The following is a 19,690-nucleotide window of genomic DNA, read 5'->3' on the forward strand; positions in this document are numbered from 1 at the left end:
AGCTTGTGGAGTTGTCCCTATGTAGACTGGGTAGCCTTGGATGCGAATCAGATAGCTGGTGGGGTTTTGATGATGTGGGATAGGAGGGCTTTAGAAAGGCTGGAGGTAACGGTGGGTCAATTTTCTGTATCAGTTCAGTGGCAAGGTTTGGGGAATGGTTTTATTTGGGCATGCTCTGGGGTGTATGGCCCAAATAATAATAACTTGAGGGGGCAGATTTGGGATGAGCCGATTGGAATTCAGCAACTTTGGGAAGTTCCATGGTGTTACATAGGGGATTTCAACATTGTTCGGTTCCCAAGTGAACGGTTGGGGGGATCACGACTTACCCCGACTATAGAGAATTTTTCTGAGTTCATTGAGGAGCTTAGCTTGATAGATTTGCCATTGGAGGGAGGGAGTTATACATGGTTGAGCGGTTTGGATCACCCTTTGATATCTAGGATAGACAGGGTTTTGGTTTCTCATGATTGGGAGGATCACTATCCGGATGTGACCCAACGGGTTTTACCTCGTCCTATTTCAGACCACTTCCCTATTAGTGGAGGCAAGAGGGATATTAAGGGGGAAAAATCCTTTTAGGTTTGAGAACATGTGGTTAAAGACGGATGGGTTCAAAGATAGGGTTCATTCTTGGTGGAATCGATATTCTTTCTCAGGTACCCCTAGTACTTGCCAAGAAGCTGAAGGCATTGAAGGAAGATATTATTCAGTGGCATTGGAGTGAGTTTGGAAATGTAGAGCGTCAGAAAAAAGAATTGGTGGAGGCTTTGAAATTATTGGATGTTAAGGAAGGGGAGCACGGCCTTTCTAAAGTAGAGTTAGGTGAGAGGGCTGTGTTGAGATCTCAAATACAAAACCTTCTCTCATTGGAAGAAGTCTTGGGGAGACAAAAATCGAGAATGCTTTGCATTAAGGAAGGAGACAACAATACCAAAATTTTCCACAAGATGGCCAATTCTTGGAGAAGGCATAATCATATTAGTATGTTGGAGGTAAATGGGGTTATCTATGAGGACGAATTCGAGATGGCAGACCAAGCTAGACAGTTTTATAAAAAATTGTACAAGGAGACAGAGGAGTGGAGGCCTTTTGTGGAAGGTTTGGAGTTTGATCAGCTAGAGGGGTTGGTGAGGGATTGGCTTGAACGGAGGTTTGAACAGGGGAGGTTCTTCGAGTTGTCAAAGAGTTGGAAGGAGATAAAGCACTAGGTCCTGATGGTTTCTCTTTGGCTTTTTATCACCATTGTTGGGGAGTTGTGGAAAGAGATGTCTTAGCCGGGTTTAAAGAGTTTTATCAACATAGTAAGTTTGAAAAATCTCTTAATGCAACTTTCATAGCCTTAATCCCTAAGAAGAATGGTGCCTCCAATATTCAAGATTTTAGACCTATTAGTTTGGTGGGGAGTGTTTACAAGATTTTGGCTAAGGTGTTGGCAAACCGCCTGAAAGAGGTTTTGGATCAGGTGATATCTGAGTCTCAGAACAGTTTTGTGGGTGGTAGACAGGTACTTGATTCAATTCTCATTGCTAATGAGTGTGTTGATAGTAGGGTGAAGAGTAAGATTCCGGGGGTTATTTGTAAATTAGATATTGAGAAAGCCTATGATCATGTGCACTGGGAGGCTCTTTTTGATTTGTTGAAGATAATGGGATTTGGGGTGGGGTGGTGTAGGTGGATCTGCACATGCATATCTATAGTCCAATTCTCTGTCTTGTTTAATGGGTCTCTAGCTGAATTTTTTGGAGTTCGAGGGGATTAAGACAAGGGGACCCGCTATTCCCCATGTTGTTTCTGGTTATGATGGAGGTCTTCAGTAAGATGATGAAAAGTGCTGAAGAGGCTGGTTTGTTTCAAGGCTTTAGGGCTGGTGGTAGACGGGATGGAGGGGTATGTGTCTCGCATCTTTTGTTTGCGGATGATACAATTCTGTTTTGCGATGTTGATGAGGAGCAAATTCTACATGTTTGGATGCTTCTTCTTTGTTTCCAGGTAGTGACAGGTTTAAAGATTAATGCACTGAAAAGTGAGATGGTTCCCATTGGGGAGGTTCCTAATGTCCATGTCCTGGCAGAGATTTTGGGATGCCGGATTGGGTCTTTGCCTATGATCTATCTTGGTATGCCATTGGGGGCGTCCCACAAGTCCCCTACTGTTTGGAATCCTATCTTGAAGAAAATTGGGCCTAAGTTGGCCGGTTGGAAGAAGATGTATTTGTCAAAAGGTGGAAGACTAACGTTGCTTAAAAGCGCATTATCTAGTTTCCCCACTTACTATTTGTTTCTTTTTACCATCTCTTTTTGGATCTTTTCATTTTACGAATTACTGATTCAAGATATCGAGAGCTCTCTTTTGTATCTCCTATGCAACATGTTTGCTTGTAGTTCTTGGAGTCGCAGGCACTAGGATAGAAATTTAGGATAAATCAGGTCTTCTAATATTAGTGTGGCTAGTGGTAACTGAGTTTAATCTATTACCAAGTTCTTGGTGAGAGTTGGTGTCTGATAAAGATGGAAAAGCTCAGTTGAGTACCAATGTGAAAATAGTAATTTAGGGTTGATTATGGAGTTATCAAATTAGTATTTCAAATGAATTTTATTTTGGAGAATATGGTTGGTTACCGATTGTCATCAACTAAGTGTAGAAGTGTTTGTGCTGTTGTGATGTTCAGCTTTAAGACGCATGTGGATAACTTACTAGTAAGAAACTTTTTTTTTTCATTGGAATGCTAAGCATGCATGTGTCTTTTTTTTTTTTTTTTTTTCCTGATATGTAAATAGTGATGAAGGGGCTGGTGGGGTTCGAACCTCACTGCCTAGGCACTATAAGAGATGCTGGAACTACAGAGGTATTCCTCAAATCCTAAGAAGTGTACTAAAGCAACTCCTATTGAAATTTAAAATATCCACGAATATGGAAGAAGAACAAAACTACCTGACCCAGACATCCAATCCTACAAAGTTTTCAAAATTCAATATTAAGCGAGATCAACGAAAGCTCAACTCCATCCAAAGTTTGACTCTTTCTTTCTTTCCAAATTATCCACAACACAAAAGAACGGATTTCCAGATTCCACCACTCTTTGAATTATTTATCTTTTTTGATAAGTAATAAGGATTTATTGATATCAAAAAAGAGACACCCAAGTACAAAGGGAGTATATAGGGATGTACAAATCAAATACAGAAATTACCACTCTTAGAATAATTATACCTTCCCTCCCAACAAGCAAGCAAATCAAATCGTTTTGTCATCACCCATAACCACAAAGAGAGAAAAGACTAGTACCCAAGTTGTCTTGCTGCCGAATTGAAGTAATAGCTGATTAAAAGTTTCCTTATTTTCCTTGCACATAGAATACCAAATCTACAGTAAATATGCCCCTTTTCCAAAGGTTGTCCCACTGTCAAAATATTCCCCCATGCAGCTGTCCAACTAAAGAATGTAACCTTTTATGGAATGTTGTAAAAGCTTATAACATGAATGGTGTTCCCATTGAATTTCCTAGGTTAGTTATGTTCCTGGGACTGCACAATAAAAAAGGAAATATTTATTATGATGTTCCTCTATGTAGCATTTTGTAAGCCTAAGAGCTTTGTTCAGTTGCTTCCTCATTTCTGATTTTTGTACTTGTATGTGCCACTTTGAAGTTTGCCTTACATTTACATGACTTTGTTAATCGGCTATGTGATATAAATGGTGCAATTATGTAGCCAATTAGTTCTAGCTTGAATGGCACATGGCACCTCCTAGCCAGTAAAACCTAAGGTTGCAGTTCAAAACCCATTGGCTATGCTTGTAAACTTACCAATAGAAAAAGAAGCTAAATTACAGATTACACCCTCTAAGTTTGGCTTATTTTCATTTTCTTATTCATTCCAGTCCTTTAGCATTAAACTGTTCTCAATTTAGTCCTTATATTTAGTTCTGTCCACATTGTTGCTGTTAAGAGCTCCAAAAATAAACCTGGTTTAGTTTTTTTTTTCCTTCAAATTTCAGTTCTCAAAATGTTTTTTTTACTCAATCAAATCCATCCTTAAGCCAATTTTCACTTTCCCTCACATCTCTCTCTCTCTCTCTCTCTCTCTCTCTCTAAAGTAGACTGATGTATGCTGCCGTGTATGGTTGGGTTTATTTTTGGATTTGCTATGCCGATGAGGATGATGTCACAATGGTGAGGGCTGATATTTTATGGTTGAGGATTGGGTTGTTCACTGCCTTGCATGGTAGGTTTTTCTTTTGTGCTGATTGTGTTCACTGATGGGCAGACTTTTGTAAATAAATTTAAAAAAAAAAAAAAAAAAACAATTTCTTGGTTTTTAAAAAAAATATTTTAGGGAAAAAATATCTTTTTTTTAAGCTTTAAAAATTGAAAAAATAGAAAATAAAATTGCTGTTTTGGGGAATTTAACGGCTCAATAAGGATGGAATTAGATGGAAGGACTAAATTGAACAGTATAAAGTTGAAGAACTGAAAAAGAAAAAAATAATAATAAATGAAGCTTTAGGGATGACGTCAAAACAGGCCTAACTAGGGTTTAGTTTGTAGTTTAGCCTAAAAAAAAGTGTAATTGTGTAACCAAAAATAATGTTGGGTTACAAAAAGATGGACTAGCTTTTCTTTTTCTTTTGATAGATAAAAGGAGGGACTAACTTAAACCAATGCTCAAAATATTTAGGCATCAATATCTGTAATGTCCATTAACTGACAATTCCTTCCCTACAAATATGAAGAGCCTGATTTAGGAAGCTCTATAGGCTGGGGTATGTCCGTTTCACTTAAGATATTACATGTGTAAAATGCATGGATAGTGAACTATATCCAGTGGTTGACTTACTAAATGAAAGATTTTCCATATTTATACCTGATAGAAATGTAGAAATGCTGTTGATATTACTTGTGCAAATGAGAAAAGTTAAAAATCTTGTAATTTATTTAGATATGCTTAAATCATATCAATGGTTTGACAACTGCTTTCAATATCAAGGGCAACCTCTAATGGGAAATGATAGGTTGTGGTGCTTTTCTTTTCTTGTCATCTACTTGTCTGTGCATGCAAACACAATGCATATTTATGTTGAAGATGAATTTCTACATTGCATATTACTTCTCTCATATACTTGATGCATACTTGCCCGCACCTGGGGTGCCTCAGTGGTAAGAGAAAGTGCTTGGACTAACTGTAATCCCAGAAGTCTCTAGTTCGACTCTTAGCTTAGGCATTTCACGATTTACCCAATTGCTCAATGGCGGTGTGTAGGCATCTGGGGTTTGCTCTCTTATATATGTCCTCTCATATACATGATGCATACTTTCCTGTACCTGGGGTGCCTCAGCAGCGAGGGAGAGTGCTTGGACTAACTGTCCCTTACACACACACACACACACACACACACACTTGTTGAATACTTGAGGCTGCTCCTTTCATCAATAAAATTATTTATTACTTATTTGGAAAAACGCTAAGCTGTATATACTCTTCTTCAAAGCTAACAGAGATTTTGCTTCTGCAGCTCCAATCAGGTCCTCCATTGGATGAAATATCAATTGCTTGCATATTACGTGACTTGCTGCATGCAATTGAATATCTGCACAATGAAGGAAAAATCCACAGAGATATTAAAGGTTTTCTTTCCTCTCCCTATATATTTGAATATCCATATGGAAGAAATATTGAGAAATTTCTCACTTTTGGCCTTTAAAGATTCTGTATGTTTGACATGCTGTGCTTGAAAAAAAATTTCCCTATACCTGCAGCTTCATAATAATTTTACAAGTGAATTTTCTCCTTGTTATTTTAAATTATCTTGTTATGATGACCTAACATTATAATTTTTGCAGCGGCAAACATTTTATTGACCGAGAATGGTGATGTTAAGGTATAACCTTTATACTCAGAGGCTTTCAGTTGGCATAATTCTGTATTAAGGCTGACTCACTGGAAGAACATAATATGGGTTCAATTACATGGATTTGTTTCTTGTCTTCTACATTGAGTAATTGTCTTTGTCACAGGTTGCAGATTTTGGCGTTTCTGCACAGTTAACAAGGACTATTTCAAGGAGAAAGGTACTCCATTTTGCTGAGGCTAAATTGTTAATCACTTGAGCAAGGATGGCATATTGGGATGTTCCATTTACAGAGTTCTCTTTATTATGGATTTGGATGTAGTTGAGGCCCTTTGTTTCATGACCAATATTTGTCTTCGTTTTAGTTGCCATGAGCACATTGTGATGTTTGAGTTTTCATTAACATGAAGCTTCCTAAAGCTGTTATTAGATTGGGGTTTTAAAAATGATTGATTTCCATCATACCATCACTATGGGTTTCTAGGGGAAATTATATATATATATATATATAATGAATAATTTTTATCTAACAAAAACACAAATCTGTCATATAATAAAAACCAAAAACACAGCAGAAAACAAAATACTTCCCAGTAGGCTAACAAACTGAAATACAAAACAACTACAAGCTTGCTATATTCAACAGCCATTAAGGGTTTGTCTACTAATCCCCACTAGCTCTGAAAATGGCTGGGATATACAAATCTTTCTCCTCCTTACATAATGCTTCCCAGACCACACTTTTTTCTAGGATAAGTCCCAGACCACCCTTTAGCTCTGAATTCTGAGTTTGCACAAAGAACTGTGTCTGCAGAAGAAAGATTGGTAGGGATAAACAATCCTGCGCTCCACATTACATCACTCATAATAATGTTTTTTTGCTTCTCTGTTTGTTCAGAGTGTTTATCATCATGAACACTATGTTCATTTCATTCAATAAAAGTCTTATTACCTATTAAAATAATAATAACAATAATGTTTTTCACCATCTGGTCTTCTGTCAGAATTCTGCTATTATAAACTCTAGCATTCCTCTGATGGTAAGTCACTTGATTATCACATACAAATTATCTTTACATAAATCATTTTAGTTCAAAGTATGGGGAGGTTCAGTGTTAGTTTTTGTTAGAAGTAAGTGGTTAAATGATTAAATTTATCATATCTCAATAGTTTAAGCTTTTTGAAGAATTGGTAATTTAACATGATATCAGAGCAAGAGGTCCTGAGTTCGATTTCTATCTCCTCCACTTTACCTCCCATTTAAAATCCCACATGTTGGGCCTCACCTATTAAAACGATGTTTGAGCCCACAAGTGAGGGGGAGTGTTAGAAGTAAGTGGTTAAATAATTAAATTTACCATATCCCAATAGTTTAAGATTTTGGGATAATTGGTAGTTTAACAGTTTTCAAAAGTGAGGAAGGTAATTATGAGTAGGATATGCCATTTAGAAGCATGATTTGTAATTACCCCGTGTTCTGTTGCATGGGCTGGGCTTCTGGGGTTTATTTTTGGGGTGGGGATGGGGAGGTGTAGATTAGGGCACATAATCTGTCCATTAATAGCTCATGATTTGCTTCATCAATGATGATGAGACACAAGGAAAAATCAGATTAATGGTTTCTGCCTGACTGTCTATTGCCAGTTGTACCTAAGAACTTATTCAAATCCTAGTGTCATTGTAGTGGGACCACAGAATTAATGAGTGAGTTTCTCTCTCTTTTCTCTGGGCGGAGGGAGAGACTTGATCAACTAGAAATATATCATCCAAGTTCTCAATACGGTCCTTTGATTTTCTTTGTGATGACATTAACTAATATATAATTGGCATTCGTTTGGTGATGCACTATTTAATTAACAATGACAGACATTTGTGGGAACACCATTCTGGATGGCACCAGAAGTTATTCAGAATTCCGAAGGTTACAATGAGAAGGTATCTCTTGCAGCAGTATTTTAGATCTTTGATATTGGGAATTTTGACTTGTCTTGATGCTCTTGCACCCCCACCCCTACTCTGTCCCCTTTCCTTTTTTACCCCAATTTCTCTTCATGCCAGCATTGTTGAGGCCTTGAACATTGTCACACTCGCACCCTTTGCTTGTTGCAGGCAGATATATGGTCTTTGGGGATAACTGCAATTGAGATGGCCAAAGGAGAACCCCCACTTGCAGATCTTCACCCTATGAGAGTTCTTTTTATCATACCTCGAGAAAATCCACCACAGGTTATCTATTATACTTTGATTTCACATTGATCATTCTTGCTGGGGATATAGAATTATCAAATGCTCTTTGCCTGATCGAACCATAATTCTTTCCATTTTAAAAGAATCATGACTCCTATATTTCTCGTGCAGCTGGATGATCATTTTTACAAACCAATGAAAGAATTTGTATCGTTGTGTTTAAAAAAAGTACCAGCAGAGGCAAGTAAATATATCCTTCAAATACCTCCTGCTATCAGTTCATATTTTTCTTTCTTCTGAATATGGGGTGTGGGAAATATTGCAATGAATGATCACATAGGAAGTGCATGTCTTTGAAATGGTATAATACCCTCCAAGTAAATTTGAGATTGGATCAATCCATTTAAGGTCAATGGCTTGGACCTGGAAGCATCTGGTAGAGCTTTATTCATTGCTAGAATAGAGTAGTTGAATGCTAGATTCGTTGCTAGAATATAGTAGTTGAAATCTAGATTTTGAGGTTTTGATTTAAGATGCGTGTTTCACTTTATATATCCAAATATATGTTCAAGATTGAATATGTTATTTGTATAGAGGGTAAAGAATGTCATGATGGAGAACATTCAACTAAGTTCAGTACTGCCCTCTAGATTAGTCAGATTGGAGACCCGTTCAGTTAAGGTCCATAGCTTGATCATCAAAGTAAAGATTCATAATTATATTTGGACGATCTCATTATCTTAAATTACATTGTGTTTCAGGTATTCCAGATACTTCAAGTAATATAAGTTTGGGAAAATTGTGGTTTCCCGTACCAAACTAAGATTCATATGCTTATTTTCGTAGCTTAGTAGGTTATAATGGCCTGTGTTTATCATGTTTGTATTATACCAATTGCAACTATTTTCTTATATATTTTGATTTCATTGAAGTCTTGAAGATCTAATAACATTTAATCATTTGGACCAATCAAAGTTTAGAAATATAATTTTTGGTTCCTAAAAGAAATAAAAATATATGTTGAATATTAGTTGTAAAGTTATCCAGGATATAGACTTTATACATTGTTAAGCTCTCAAAGTGTTCCTCATATTACTGTGGTTTCTTTGGGTATCTTTTCGACAAATTTTTTATTAAAATTGATTCAGTCCCTAAGCAGATACAGGCTGCCTAGGTCTATTAGCATTATTTCTTGTTAACTATCTGCTATAGATATTGGATAGAGTATTTAGGATCCTCAAAATGTGCTTTATTTTGAGGAGTGTTTGGATGCAAAAATATGTGTTCTTCTAGGATCTACTCATCATATATTCAGAATTGGAATTTCATGCACAATCCTGTTATGGTGACTTTCCCTTGTGAAACACAGCATTTCCTTGCAGTCCGGTACTTATTGGTATGAGTGTTAGTCAGAAATTTTGGTAAATTTTGAATGAATTTGAGGTTACTATGCTTTTATGAACAATCTATGGCTATGGTTCTATGTGATCACTGGTGTCCTATGGTGGAACTAAAAGACTTCGCGTTAAATTACTAATTTGGTCCTCCAACTACTGGGAAAAGTTCAATTCGGTCCCTCAACTACTAATTGTGTCAATTTCATCCCTCAACTTTCAAAATCAAGTCAAATTTATTCTTGGGTCTCCTCTCTGTTAAATTTTTTAACTGGATTATCTGATCTGGAAAACAGAGCACATGTCAAATGCACACTTCATAACCACCTTCATCAACACCATTGTTGGATAATCCCATTAAGATATTAATAGAGAGGAGACCTAAGGATGAATTGACTTGACTTTGAACATTGAGGTACTAAATTGACACAATTAATAGTTGAGAGACCAAATTAATAACTTAACCCATAAACTAATGAATCAAAGAGGAATAACTTAAGGACAAAGGTGTTGTACTTACCGCCAAAAAAAAAAAAGGGGAAAAGGAAAATGTGGATAATCCAAATTATCCAGCATATATAATGGACAATTTCCACCCATAGACATTCAAAGAAACAAGAACCTCAGAAAAAGATTTAAGCCTATTAGTTTGAATTTCTTCCTCCTCAAAAGTCCGCCTATTTTCTCCTGCCATATATACCAGATGATGCACAATCACATTACATTTCAGGCTTTGTTCCTATAATGCAGACTTCCTTCGCCAACATTGTAGCAGACAAAACAGCACTGCATAACCTATTTAACACCAAATATCACAAAAACAAGCTGTTGCTGTCCTTTGCTGCTAAAAAATGAAGCAACAGATGACATAGTCCTACAGTTTTGTACTTGGCTTACACAACAAAACTGTAATTTTTGAAGTGAGTTGTTTAGTGGCAAATAAGCAGACTCCTTGGTGTGGACGCCAATTCAAACCTGTTAATGCTGATTGATTTTTTTTGGAATTAATTGATCATGATTGATGGTATTAGAGAGATTTTAGTTTTCTTTGAATTTTATTTCCATGTGATGTAATCTCATTACGAGTTTATGTTCCTTCCATATTTTATGTAATTTGGGCTCAAGTTCACTATTGTAAACTGTTGATGATGGATTTGTAAATTTTGGGTGGGAGGTTTTCTTCTAGTGCTTGGCATTGATTCCAGGAAATCCCAGTCATGGGTTCCTATCATTCTTGGTGTTGATTCCAAATAACCCTAGGTACTGACCCCTATGGCTCTATTTTTCTATTTTCATTACTTGGTGCTTATTCCAAGCAAACCCTAGGAGCCAATTCCTAGTTCCTATCCCTTTTTTTATTCTTATTATGTTTCCTAAACGTAAGTCCATTTTTTAGTTTAATTTTCTGCATCACTTCTTCTATCTAGATGCCACATTTTTCAGAGCAATGTGAGGCAAGATTTGTGTAGAACACTTTGTAGGATTTTCTTTTCCATGTTATTGCAAGGCATTTATCAAATATGCAAGTTTGACTAGTTGCTTTGGGGCTAATGTCCTCACATCTAATGCAAATCTTAATTAGAAACTAGAAATGTGTTATATGCATTTTATCAAAACATCTTTTAGCTTTAACGAGTTCTATAATGTTATAATAATTTTTTTTAATTGATTGCAGAGACCAAGTGCCAAGGAACTTCTCAAACACCGTTTCATAAAAACTGCTAGGAAGAGTCAAAGGCTTTTGGAGAGAATAAGGTGCAATATATTGCTTTGTGCTTGTTTTCTTGTACTTTTCTATCTTTTTTTTGTTTTCTTTTTAATGAATTTGATCATTGAAGTTTGAGTGAGTGAACATCTGGGCAACAATTATAATGTCATGCATCTGTGTTCAACACATACAATACAGATCTGAGGTTGGAGGAAATTAAAACATCCTGAACTGCTCCTGAGGTGTCAGTTACTAAAACATTTTCTGAGATGCATGCCCCAGCTTGTTTGTTGTGGCAATAAAATTCTAAAATAGTGATCTCTGGTGCCGTTGCTTACTGTTTACATCATGCCTTTGGTTTTCTTGATAGAGAGCGTCCAAAATACCAATTAAAGGAAGATGAAGACTTTTCTCGGAATGGTTTTAGAGCTGTTGGGGACGCATCTGATACTGTAAAAGGGACAAGAGATCTAAGTGGAGAAGAAACAGTTAGAGCCAGGTGGGTTGAATCTGTTGATTCCTCGTGCTTTGCTTGCTCTTTCTTTGAATTATGACAGACATGTTCTAATCTGCAGTGGTCAGGGGAAACCTTTAAAAAATGCTGGATGGGACTTCAGCATTGGTGGATCACAGAGTACGGGGACTGTTCGCAGTGTTGTAAGACCACCTCCAGTTAGAGAGAGGAGGCCAGAAGTTTCAAATAATCAAGCTACCCAAAGAAGAACTCCAGAGAGTGGTCATCAAGGATTGTCTGCATCTGGAAATGCACATCATGCTTTACCAGAGGTTTCCTTTGGGAGAGATGCTAGAGAACAATACCACAATGAACACCAGGATAATTACCATGAAGATGTAATCATCTCTCTCTCATTTCATTTGTCAAACTCTGCTTATTTTGTTCTTTGGGGAATTTGGCTATATTATGAATGAAAAAATGAGATTTGGCTGTTTGTCCTTAACACTGGGGAATGTTACATGTGCTTGAAGCGCAAGCCATAGTATTCACCATTTAATCAACATACTAAAAATCAGCCAATCTATGTTTGTATTGTGGCTGTTAACTTGGGGTGATTTTATGCCCTGATTGATGTTTTAATGGAATTTGGTTTTGGCACATTGGGATCTGGCACTGGCCTAATATAGTTTGGACAGTATTTGGAGGTAAAAACATTAGAATAGTATGATACAATTTATTACTAAACTAAGCAGAAGTAATCAACAATCAACATTGTTCATGTATTCTGATTTGATGAAGCAGCTAAATTTATCAAATTTGAGATTATAGCAATCTACATGAATGTTTAGTCAACCAAGCTTCAAGTTAATTGGTTGTTTTTTCAAAACATTGATCTACATTATATTTGCAGTGTCAAATCTTCTGATGTTTTTAAGTGCTCTATTTCCAGGATGAATTATATGGGAGTGGGTCTGGAACTGTTGTTATACGATCTCCCAGAGGATCTCACTCAGCTCCTTTGTTTCATGATCAAAGCACGCAGGTATCTTTGCCATCTGGTTGTTAATATGCAAAATTTGAAGTTCCTATTCCCTTTTTCCATGCTAGCCAGTCATTTGATTTGATTTTAATGTACTGCATAGTCTAGTGGCACATCTGCAACTTTTGAAGATTCATCTACCAGTGGAACTGTAGTTTTCCGTGGCCAAAATGATGACTCAGACTCTCCTCGAACTCCAAAATCCAGACTGGGAATTCAAGAGAAAACTTATACTGCCTCACTTGAAGACAGTGCAATAAACCTTGCAGAGGTTGTTTTAGTTTGTTATGCTACTTTCAGTCTTTTATATGTTAGCTTCTGATGTGCTTAGCAAAAATAAATAAATAAATAAATAAGAGTTAGCTTTTTACATTGATTTAGCTCTGAATCATAGTTTTGATTCTTTTTGATTGGTGAGCTACTCTCACAGTGGTATTGAACCCAAGAACACCCTGCAGAGAATTGTTATGTGAATTATAGTGAAGATCAGCATCAGTTATAATGCATTTTCTCAAGAAACCATAGAATTTTTTTTTTTTTTTTTTTTTTCCAAGTCTATTTTTCTTTCCAATTTTTTCTTATCAAACAAAAAAATTCCTAGTTTATTTTCAGTACTCCCAGTATGACATCCTTAGTTTTCTCTATACAAGCTTAATTCTGACATATTTTCTGATGAATTATGTATTAACCAATTTGTCTTTTTGTTATTTGGTTTATGACTGTTTAGGCAAAGGCTGCACTTCAAGCAGGATTGAGGAGAGGAAATGCTAAAGAAAGATCTGGACCAGTAAAGATCAGCAATAACTGGCTGGAAAATAGAAGAGAACTGGTGACAAGCAGCTCAGATTCTTCTAGGTACATCTATTGCTGACATGCTGCTAGTCTTTCTACTGCAGAAGAAAAAAAATAAAAAGACAGTTTTCTTATTACAATTTTTAAAGGAAAAAATTTCTACCTCAGGCATTCTCGTGAATACTTTGATGCACAAAAAGGATTTTTGAGATCACACCATACAAGTGATGAAGAAGAAAGTCAAAAAATAGCACCACCGTCTGTGCCATTGTCAGTTTTACTTATTCCTTCACTAAAAGAGGTAAGCACCCAGAGTGGTAATTTTGTGCGGTAATTTTCTTGAATTATTGTTTTATTTGTGGGCCTACATTAAGCTGCTTGAACTGATTCTAACTTGTCAAGAATGAGTTTCAATTTTCCAGTAAAAGGATTCAAATTTGGTGCAGATTCTCATCCAGATGAAAGTAGTTTGATTAATACTAACAATGCAATTAGTTTGTAAATACCGTCAGTGATACTGATGCATACAAAAATAAACTATCCTAAACAATCTTCATTGTGCCTATACTTTCAAGTTTAATTCTGAGTGACTTAATCTCCTATTTGGTCTGTATAATGTAGACCATAGCTGAAGATGCAGAAGGGGCTGTTGTGCGCGTGGTTACAAATTCACTCATAAATATGGAACGCATGAAACCTGGATCCTGTGAAGTTTTTTTGAGGAGGTTGCTTCAGAAACTGTCAAGGTTCACAATCTCTGTTCCCTCATATTCTCATCTTAGTCCCATTTTTATCTTATCACTTAAATTTGTGTCCTCTATTTAGAAATTAATGTAGAAGACAAACTTTGTGCAGTTCAAGGGAATCTTCACTGAAAGACCTACAGGAGCTCGCTGCTCTCTTGTTCTCCAAGGGCAAGACAACACCTGAAGAAATGCAAAATGTAAATTCAGAAAATGATTACAAGAAAAAGCAACAGAACAAGGAACTTAATTCAAATGCCAATTTAAGCCCACTTGCAAGATTTCTGCTCTCGAGGTTAGTCAATTGATTGTTCTTTGATTGTATTACTTTGTTTTGGAGTTGGTGAAACTTTTGCTTGAGTGCTCATATCTTAGTAAACTCATCTTGAGACACTGAAGATCATGATCAGCAGCTAACGGGTCCAACTCAATATGTATATGTTTTTTAGACCTTAAATGGAGTTGTACTGATGCTTCCCCACCCCCTGCCTCGTAATTCACACCTGTTAGTCTGGGAAGATTTTACCTAATCTTTAATATAAATGCAGATGGCAAGGCCAAGTTTCACGAGATCTCAACCCTGCTTAATTGAAGATGCTGGTCCAGTGGCTGCATATTTGTTTTTGTAGTGTGTTTTCTGTTTATGCATTTGTTTGGGTTCGATGTACATATCATTGTTAGAAAAATTGTGTATTTATTAAATTTATATATATATATATATATTTTTTCCTTTTCCACATTTTTGTTTTGTAGTGCCAACAACGTTATAATTAGGGGTTTGCTATCATTACTTTAAAGTTGTAATATTATTTCACCATTAATTGTATTTCTTAGTATGTGGTGAATGAATGTCCCAACATGATAGTTATTTTTTGCTAATGAAATATTTTTTTCAACTCTTTCTTCCAATGGATTAAATTTTGCAATTTTCTTGCCTCACCTTCAACTGTAATGTTTGTCAATGTAAGGTTTAGGAATCAACAGCATTGGTGAATTTTGGTGTTGGGTTCCAAGTATTAGGGCATGGTAGCTGTGATGTGATGGGTTTGCGTTTTTATTAGCACGGGGTTAGACTCATGGACTAGCGGCAATAGGGATGGTAAAGGTTAAAAGCTTTCTGGACAGAGTCAAAAAGATTTTCAGTTTGTTGTTCAAAAGGTCGCTTGCAGGAAGAAGGGTTCTCATGCAGCGTCACTTCCACACTATCCACTATCCAAGAATGTGTAATGCAAGGGGCTCTTCTATCAACTAAGGCTGTGTTTGGTTCATGTAAAATATTTTCCGGAAAATATTTATTTTTCGGAAATGCTATTTTCAAGAAAGGAAAATATTTTCAAGTGTTTGGTTGCATTTCAAAAAATGTTTTGAAAAATATTTTCTGGTGTTTGGTTGTGTTCTTAAAAATACCATAGAAAACACATTTTCTACTTGTTGCTCACATTTTCTCACATTTTCTCAGTTGCCAAACAAATATATAATATCATTCCTCAATACAGAAACACAAAAGAAACAAAACCCAGGAAAAAAATTCATCAAATCCGGTCATACAGAAACACAAAAGAAACAAAACCCAGAAAAAAAAATTCATCAAATCCGGTCAAATTGAGAGAAGGAAGAGAGAGAGAGAGAGGTGACTGGGTTCGATCTAGAGGTGAGATCGCGTGGCAGAGGCGAGATTGAGCGGCATTGGAGTCGATCTTTGCTTGATCGGCGCGGTGCGATCGGCGATCAGCGATGGTGTGGGTCGTCAGACTTTGGAGTCGATCGACGCAGTGCGATCGACGTTGGAGTCGATCTTTGCTTGATCGACGCTGGTGTGGATTGGCGCTGGTGTGGGTCGGCGCTGGTGTAGCGCAGTGCGACGAGACCAATGTGATCGGTGTGGTGCTGCGATCAACGAGACCGGTGGAGTGTGGGTCGTCGGACTGGAGCTCGGTCTAAGGAGTGATCTGGGCTCTCTTTTCTCTCTTTCTCTCTTTCTCTCTTTCTCTCTCTGCGCGTTAGTCCAGAAATGGTTTGAAGTGAAAATTTGGATTGAAACCAATTTTCGAGTCAAACCAACTAAAACACACGGTCAACTAAAAATAACTACTTCCGGAAAATTTATTTTCCATGTGTAACCAAATACCCACATTTATAGAAAAACATTTCCAGAAGTGATTTGAAGCCAAAACAAACACATCCTAAGTTCTCCAACGAAAATTGATGGAGTTGACATGAATTTTCTTTAGAGACCATTGCAAGAGTAAAAAAGGGGTTACATTTGGTTAAATTGGAGAGTCACATTGCTCATAGTCATAGATGCAAGCGGTCTAAGTTTATATTCGGCCAGACCCAAAAATCTGGCAATACCAACGAAACTCAATTGGAGACTTTTGAATGATCATGGCAAGTGAAAAAGCCCTACTCTCTCCTTTATTCTTCTATCTCAAATTTCTTGAACTCTTCAAGCTATTCCAATCAATCTTTTCTCCCCGAGTGAGAATAGCATTGCTTGGACTCCAAGAAAATGGTGATTTCTCTTTGATTATTTGTTAGCTAATTGGTCAAACCCTTTGAACCAAACTTTTATCCCTCACGATTGGGTTTGGATGTCTACCACTACCCTTACGAATTCATGTCTTTTCATGATTGTGTTACAATTATAATAATAATCTCACAATCGTAAGTGTTGGTTCATAATACTTGGACTTGGATGATTGGATCAGGATGTCCTCAATGTGGAAGGATAATCAATTTTTCATAGGGATGGTAGAAAAGTCCCACCGTCTTGTTTGAACCTATAAATATAAATATATATATATATATATATATGTTTTATTTAATATGTATTTAAATTAATCTTTTATTTACAAGTCCTAGTTATAATTTAGTTTTTTTTAATAAATATTACCATCTCCATAACACTAGTCTACCTTTTTTCTTAGTATTCTCATGGTCATCATGTCCCTCATTGTTTTATATTTATCTCATTAATGTAAGAGCTATCTCATTAGGGTCAGTAACATACCTCCAAACCCATTATAAATTGGACTTGAAACCCATCATAAATTGGATCTGGCCTGCTACTACCCTGTGCGGGTTTTCCTCATCCCGAAGAAATGAGACAACCATGATTCGACTTACCCCGTCCCGATGATCATCCGATGCAATCCTAAGTTTTTCATGTTCTCAGGGGGTATCATCCGATGCAATCTTAAGTTTTTCATGTTCTCAGGGGGTATCATCATTGCTAAAAGGAAAGATTGATCAAATCATTTTAAATTACTTTCTAACTTTTAGGATTTACTTTTCAAATCACAAAACTATTTCAATTATGATACAAACTAAACCAGAAATAAAATCAATTCAATTTTTTTTTTTTTTTTTTTTTTTTTTTTTGAGAAACAAACACACACACACACAAGGGAGAGGGAAAGGAGTTCTAACACAAAGGCACACCACAACTCTACTTAAAAGCCATGGTAAATTTTAAGGGAGGATAGGACAAGTTATACTACACACAATACACTCTCTTAAGCAATGTGGGACAATTACCCATTCTTTTTTTTTGAGAAACAAACACACACATACACACAAGAGAGAGAGAAAGGGGTTCTAACACAAAAGTACATCACAACTCCACTCAAAAGCTATGATAACTTCAATTCAAAATTGAACTAGCTATATCTTGTCTAGTTTGTCTAGATTCAAGCTCAACACCGTTTTAATTAATATGCAGTTTATAAAATGAAAAATTTAAAACTAGTCAATATGCAGGTAAAAACACTGAAACATAAATTTTTTTTTTTTTTTTGGAAAATTACACTTTACCCACCTGTGGTTTGCCTAAAAAACACTTTACCCACATGAGGTTTAAAAAATGGCACTTTGCCCACCTGTGGTCTGATCTGTTAGCAAGACGTTACCCACCTCTAACCCTGCCGTTACTCTAACACCAATTCACTCAAAAAAACAATAGTAATTGAATCAAAACTCTTTCCTTTGAAAAAAAAAAAAAAAAAAAACCTTCCTTGTACATTTACACTCCCTATTCCAGATTGTGATACACTTCATCAAGACGAAAACTTAAAACTCTCAACATCAAGAGAAGTTGGCAGCCCGATCAAAACCCATGTGAAGGATCTTGAAGATTTTCTCTCTTGATTTAAACCACAGGTAAGTTTTTGATAATTAGGGTTCTTGATTTCTTTTTCAAAAATTGCTGGTAGATTTTTTTTTTTTAATTGCTGGCAGATTTCTACTGCAATCTTGATTTATTTTGAAGTTTTTTTGAAGATTTGCAGCTTATTGCTGGCAGATTACGTTTTTGAAGATTTTTTTTTTCCTTGCTGGCAGATTATGTTGTTAATTTGTCTTGGTATTTGCTGGTAGATTTTTTTTATTTTTTTATTTTTAAATTGCTGGTATATTACTTAATGTGTAGCGTGTTAATGAAATTTTTTTTTTTTTTTTTGGAGAAATTGGGTTTGTGCTATACATGATTTTTGCTCTGTGCTATATATTTTCGCTGACTTCTCATTGGAGTTTTGATCCAGTATTTGTGCTCCACCCACCACGTATTGTCGTGCTTCACCATCTAATTCTATATCTAAGGCGCTTTCTCATATTTACAACCTTTGCTGACTTTTCATACACGTACAAAAACAGAGTAGATCAATGATTGGTGTTATCTCAATGTGTAGCCTGTTAATGATAGATATATATATGTATATATTTTTTTTTTTGGGAAATTGGGCCTGTGCTATACAGGGGTCTGCATGGGTCGGGTTGAGGGGATTTTTTGACTTAACTCACCATGGTAGATCAAAAAAAATTCAACCTAACCCAACCCATCACATAAGTCCAATCCAACCCAACCCAACCCAACCCACATGGGTCAGGTTGAACCCATGGGTTTGACAAATTTTTTTATTATTAATATTAAATTGAGTAGAAAAAATATAAATATTAATATATTAAAAAAACCTAAAAATTAATATCAATGTAACTCCTTAAAGGCAAACAACACTAATGACTAAATAACAATAGTAATTTATTAGGATTTGTGTAAACTAATTGACTTTTATATAGGATAGGAAGAATTGGTTATTTAAAAAAATTTATTAATTATATAATAGATTATATATATATTAAATTAGTATTAGTAGGAGGAACCGAGGAAATGCTGTTCTACAACTGGTTTTTTTAAAAATTATTAAATATATAATATATATTTAAATATATATATATATATAAGTGTCCTACAATTGATTTTAAAAAAAAATATAAAGTATAAAATATATTTTAAATATATATTAAATATGGGTGGGTCAGGGTCGGGTTTGGCGGGTTTGTAATTTTATGACCCAAACCCAACCCGACCTGGTATAAAAAAATTTTTGTAACCACACCCAACCCACCAAGCCTTAAAAACCGACCCAACCCGGCGGGTCGGGTCAGGTTTAGTGGGTCGGTGGGTTTTTTGCACACCCCTAGATTGCTATACATTTTCTGCCAAGAACAAAAAAAGAACTTTTG

The 19,690-nt window shown here is 35.9% G+C and overlaps 1 protein-coding gene across 2 annotated transcripts in view; it reads left to right on the forward strand.

Annotated features, from left to right (window-relative positions):
* The window catches only part of LOC126695048 (uncharacterized), a 33,931-nt gene extending 18,865 nt beyond the window's left edge, over positions 1 to 15,066 (forward strand). For both annotated transcript variants that reach the window (XM_050391658.1, XM_050391657.1), the window contains exons 6-21: positions 5,515 to 5,626; positions 5,843 to 5,880; positions 6,017 to 6,070; positions 7,717 to 7,785; positions 7,960 to 8,076; positions 8,209 to 8,277; positions 11,107 to 11,186; positions 11,510 to 11,638; positions 11,715 to 11,991; positions 12,546 to 12,638; positions 12,739 to 12,906; positions 13,363 to 13,490; positions 13,596 to 13,728; positions 14,049 to 14,173; positions 14,283 to 14,465; positions 14,719 to 15,066. In XM_050391658.1, the coding sequence (XP_050247615.1) occupies positions 5,515 to 5,626; positions 5,843 to 5,880; positions 6,017 to 6,070; positions 7,717 to 7,785; positions 7,960 to 8,076; positions 8,209 to 8,277; positions 11,107 to 11,186; positions 11,510 to 11,638; positions 11,715 to 11,991; positions 12,546 to 12,638; positions 12,739 to 12,906; positions 13,363 to 13,490; positions 13,596 to 13,728; positions 14,049 to 14,173; positions 14,283 to 14,465; positions 14,719 to 14,758 (1,815 nt within the window). In that variant the 3' untranslated portion in view covers positions 14,759 to 15,066. The remainder of the gene's footprint in view (positions 1 to 5,514; positions 5,627 to 5,842; positions 5,881 to 6,016; positions 6,071 to 7,716; positions 7,786 to 7,959; positions 8,077 to 8,208; positions 8,278 to 11,106; positions 11,187 to 11,509; positions 11,639 to 11,714; positions 11,992 to 12,545; positions 12,639 to 12,738; positions 12,907 to 13,362; positions 13,491 to 13,595; positions 13,729 to 14,048; positions 14,174 to 14,282; positions 14,466 to 14,718) is intronic.
* Positions 15,067 to 19,690: the final 4,624 nt, after the last annotated feature.

The sequence above is a fragment of the Quercus robur genome, chromosome 8, assembly GCF_932294415.1.
Source record: "Quercus robur chromosome 8, dhQueRobu3.1, whole genome shotgun sequence".
Lineage (NCBI taxonomy): Eukaryota > Viridiplantae > Streptophyta > Magnoliopsida > Fagales > Fagaceae > Quercus > Quercus robur.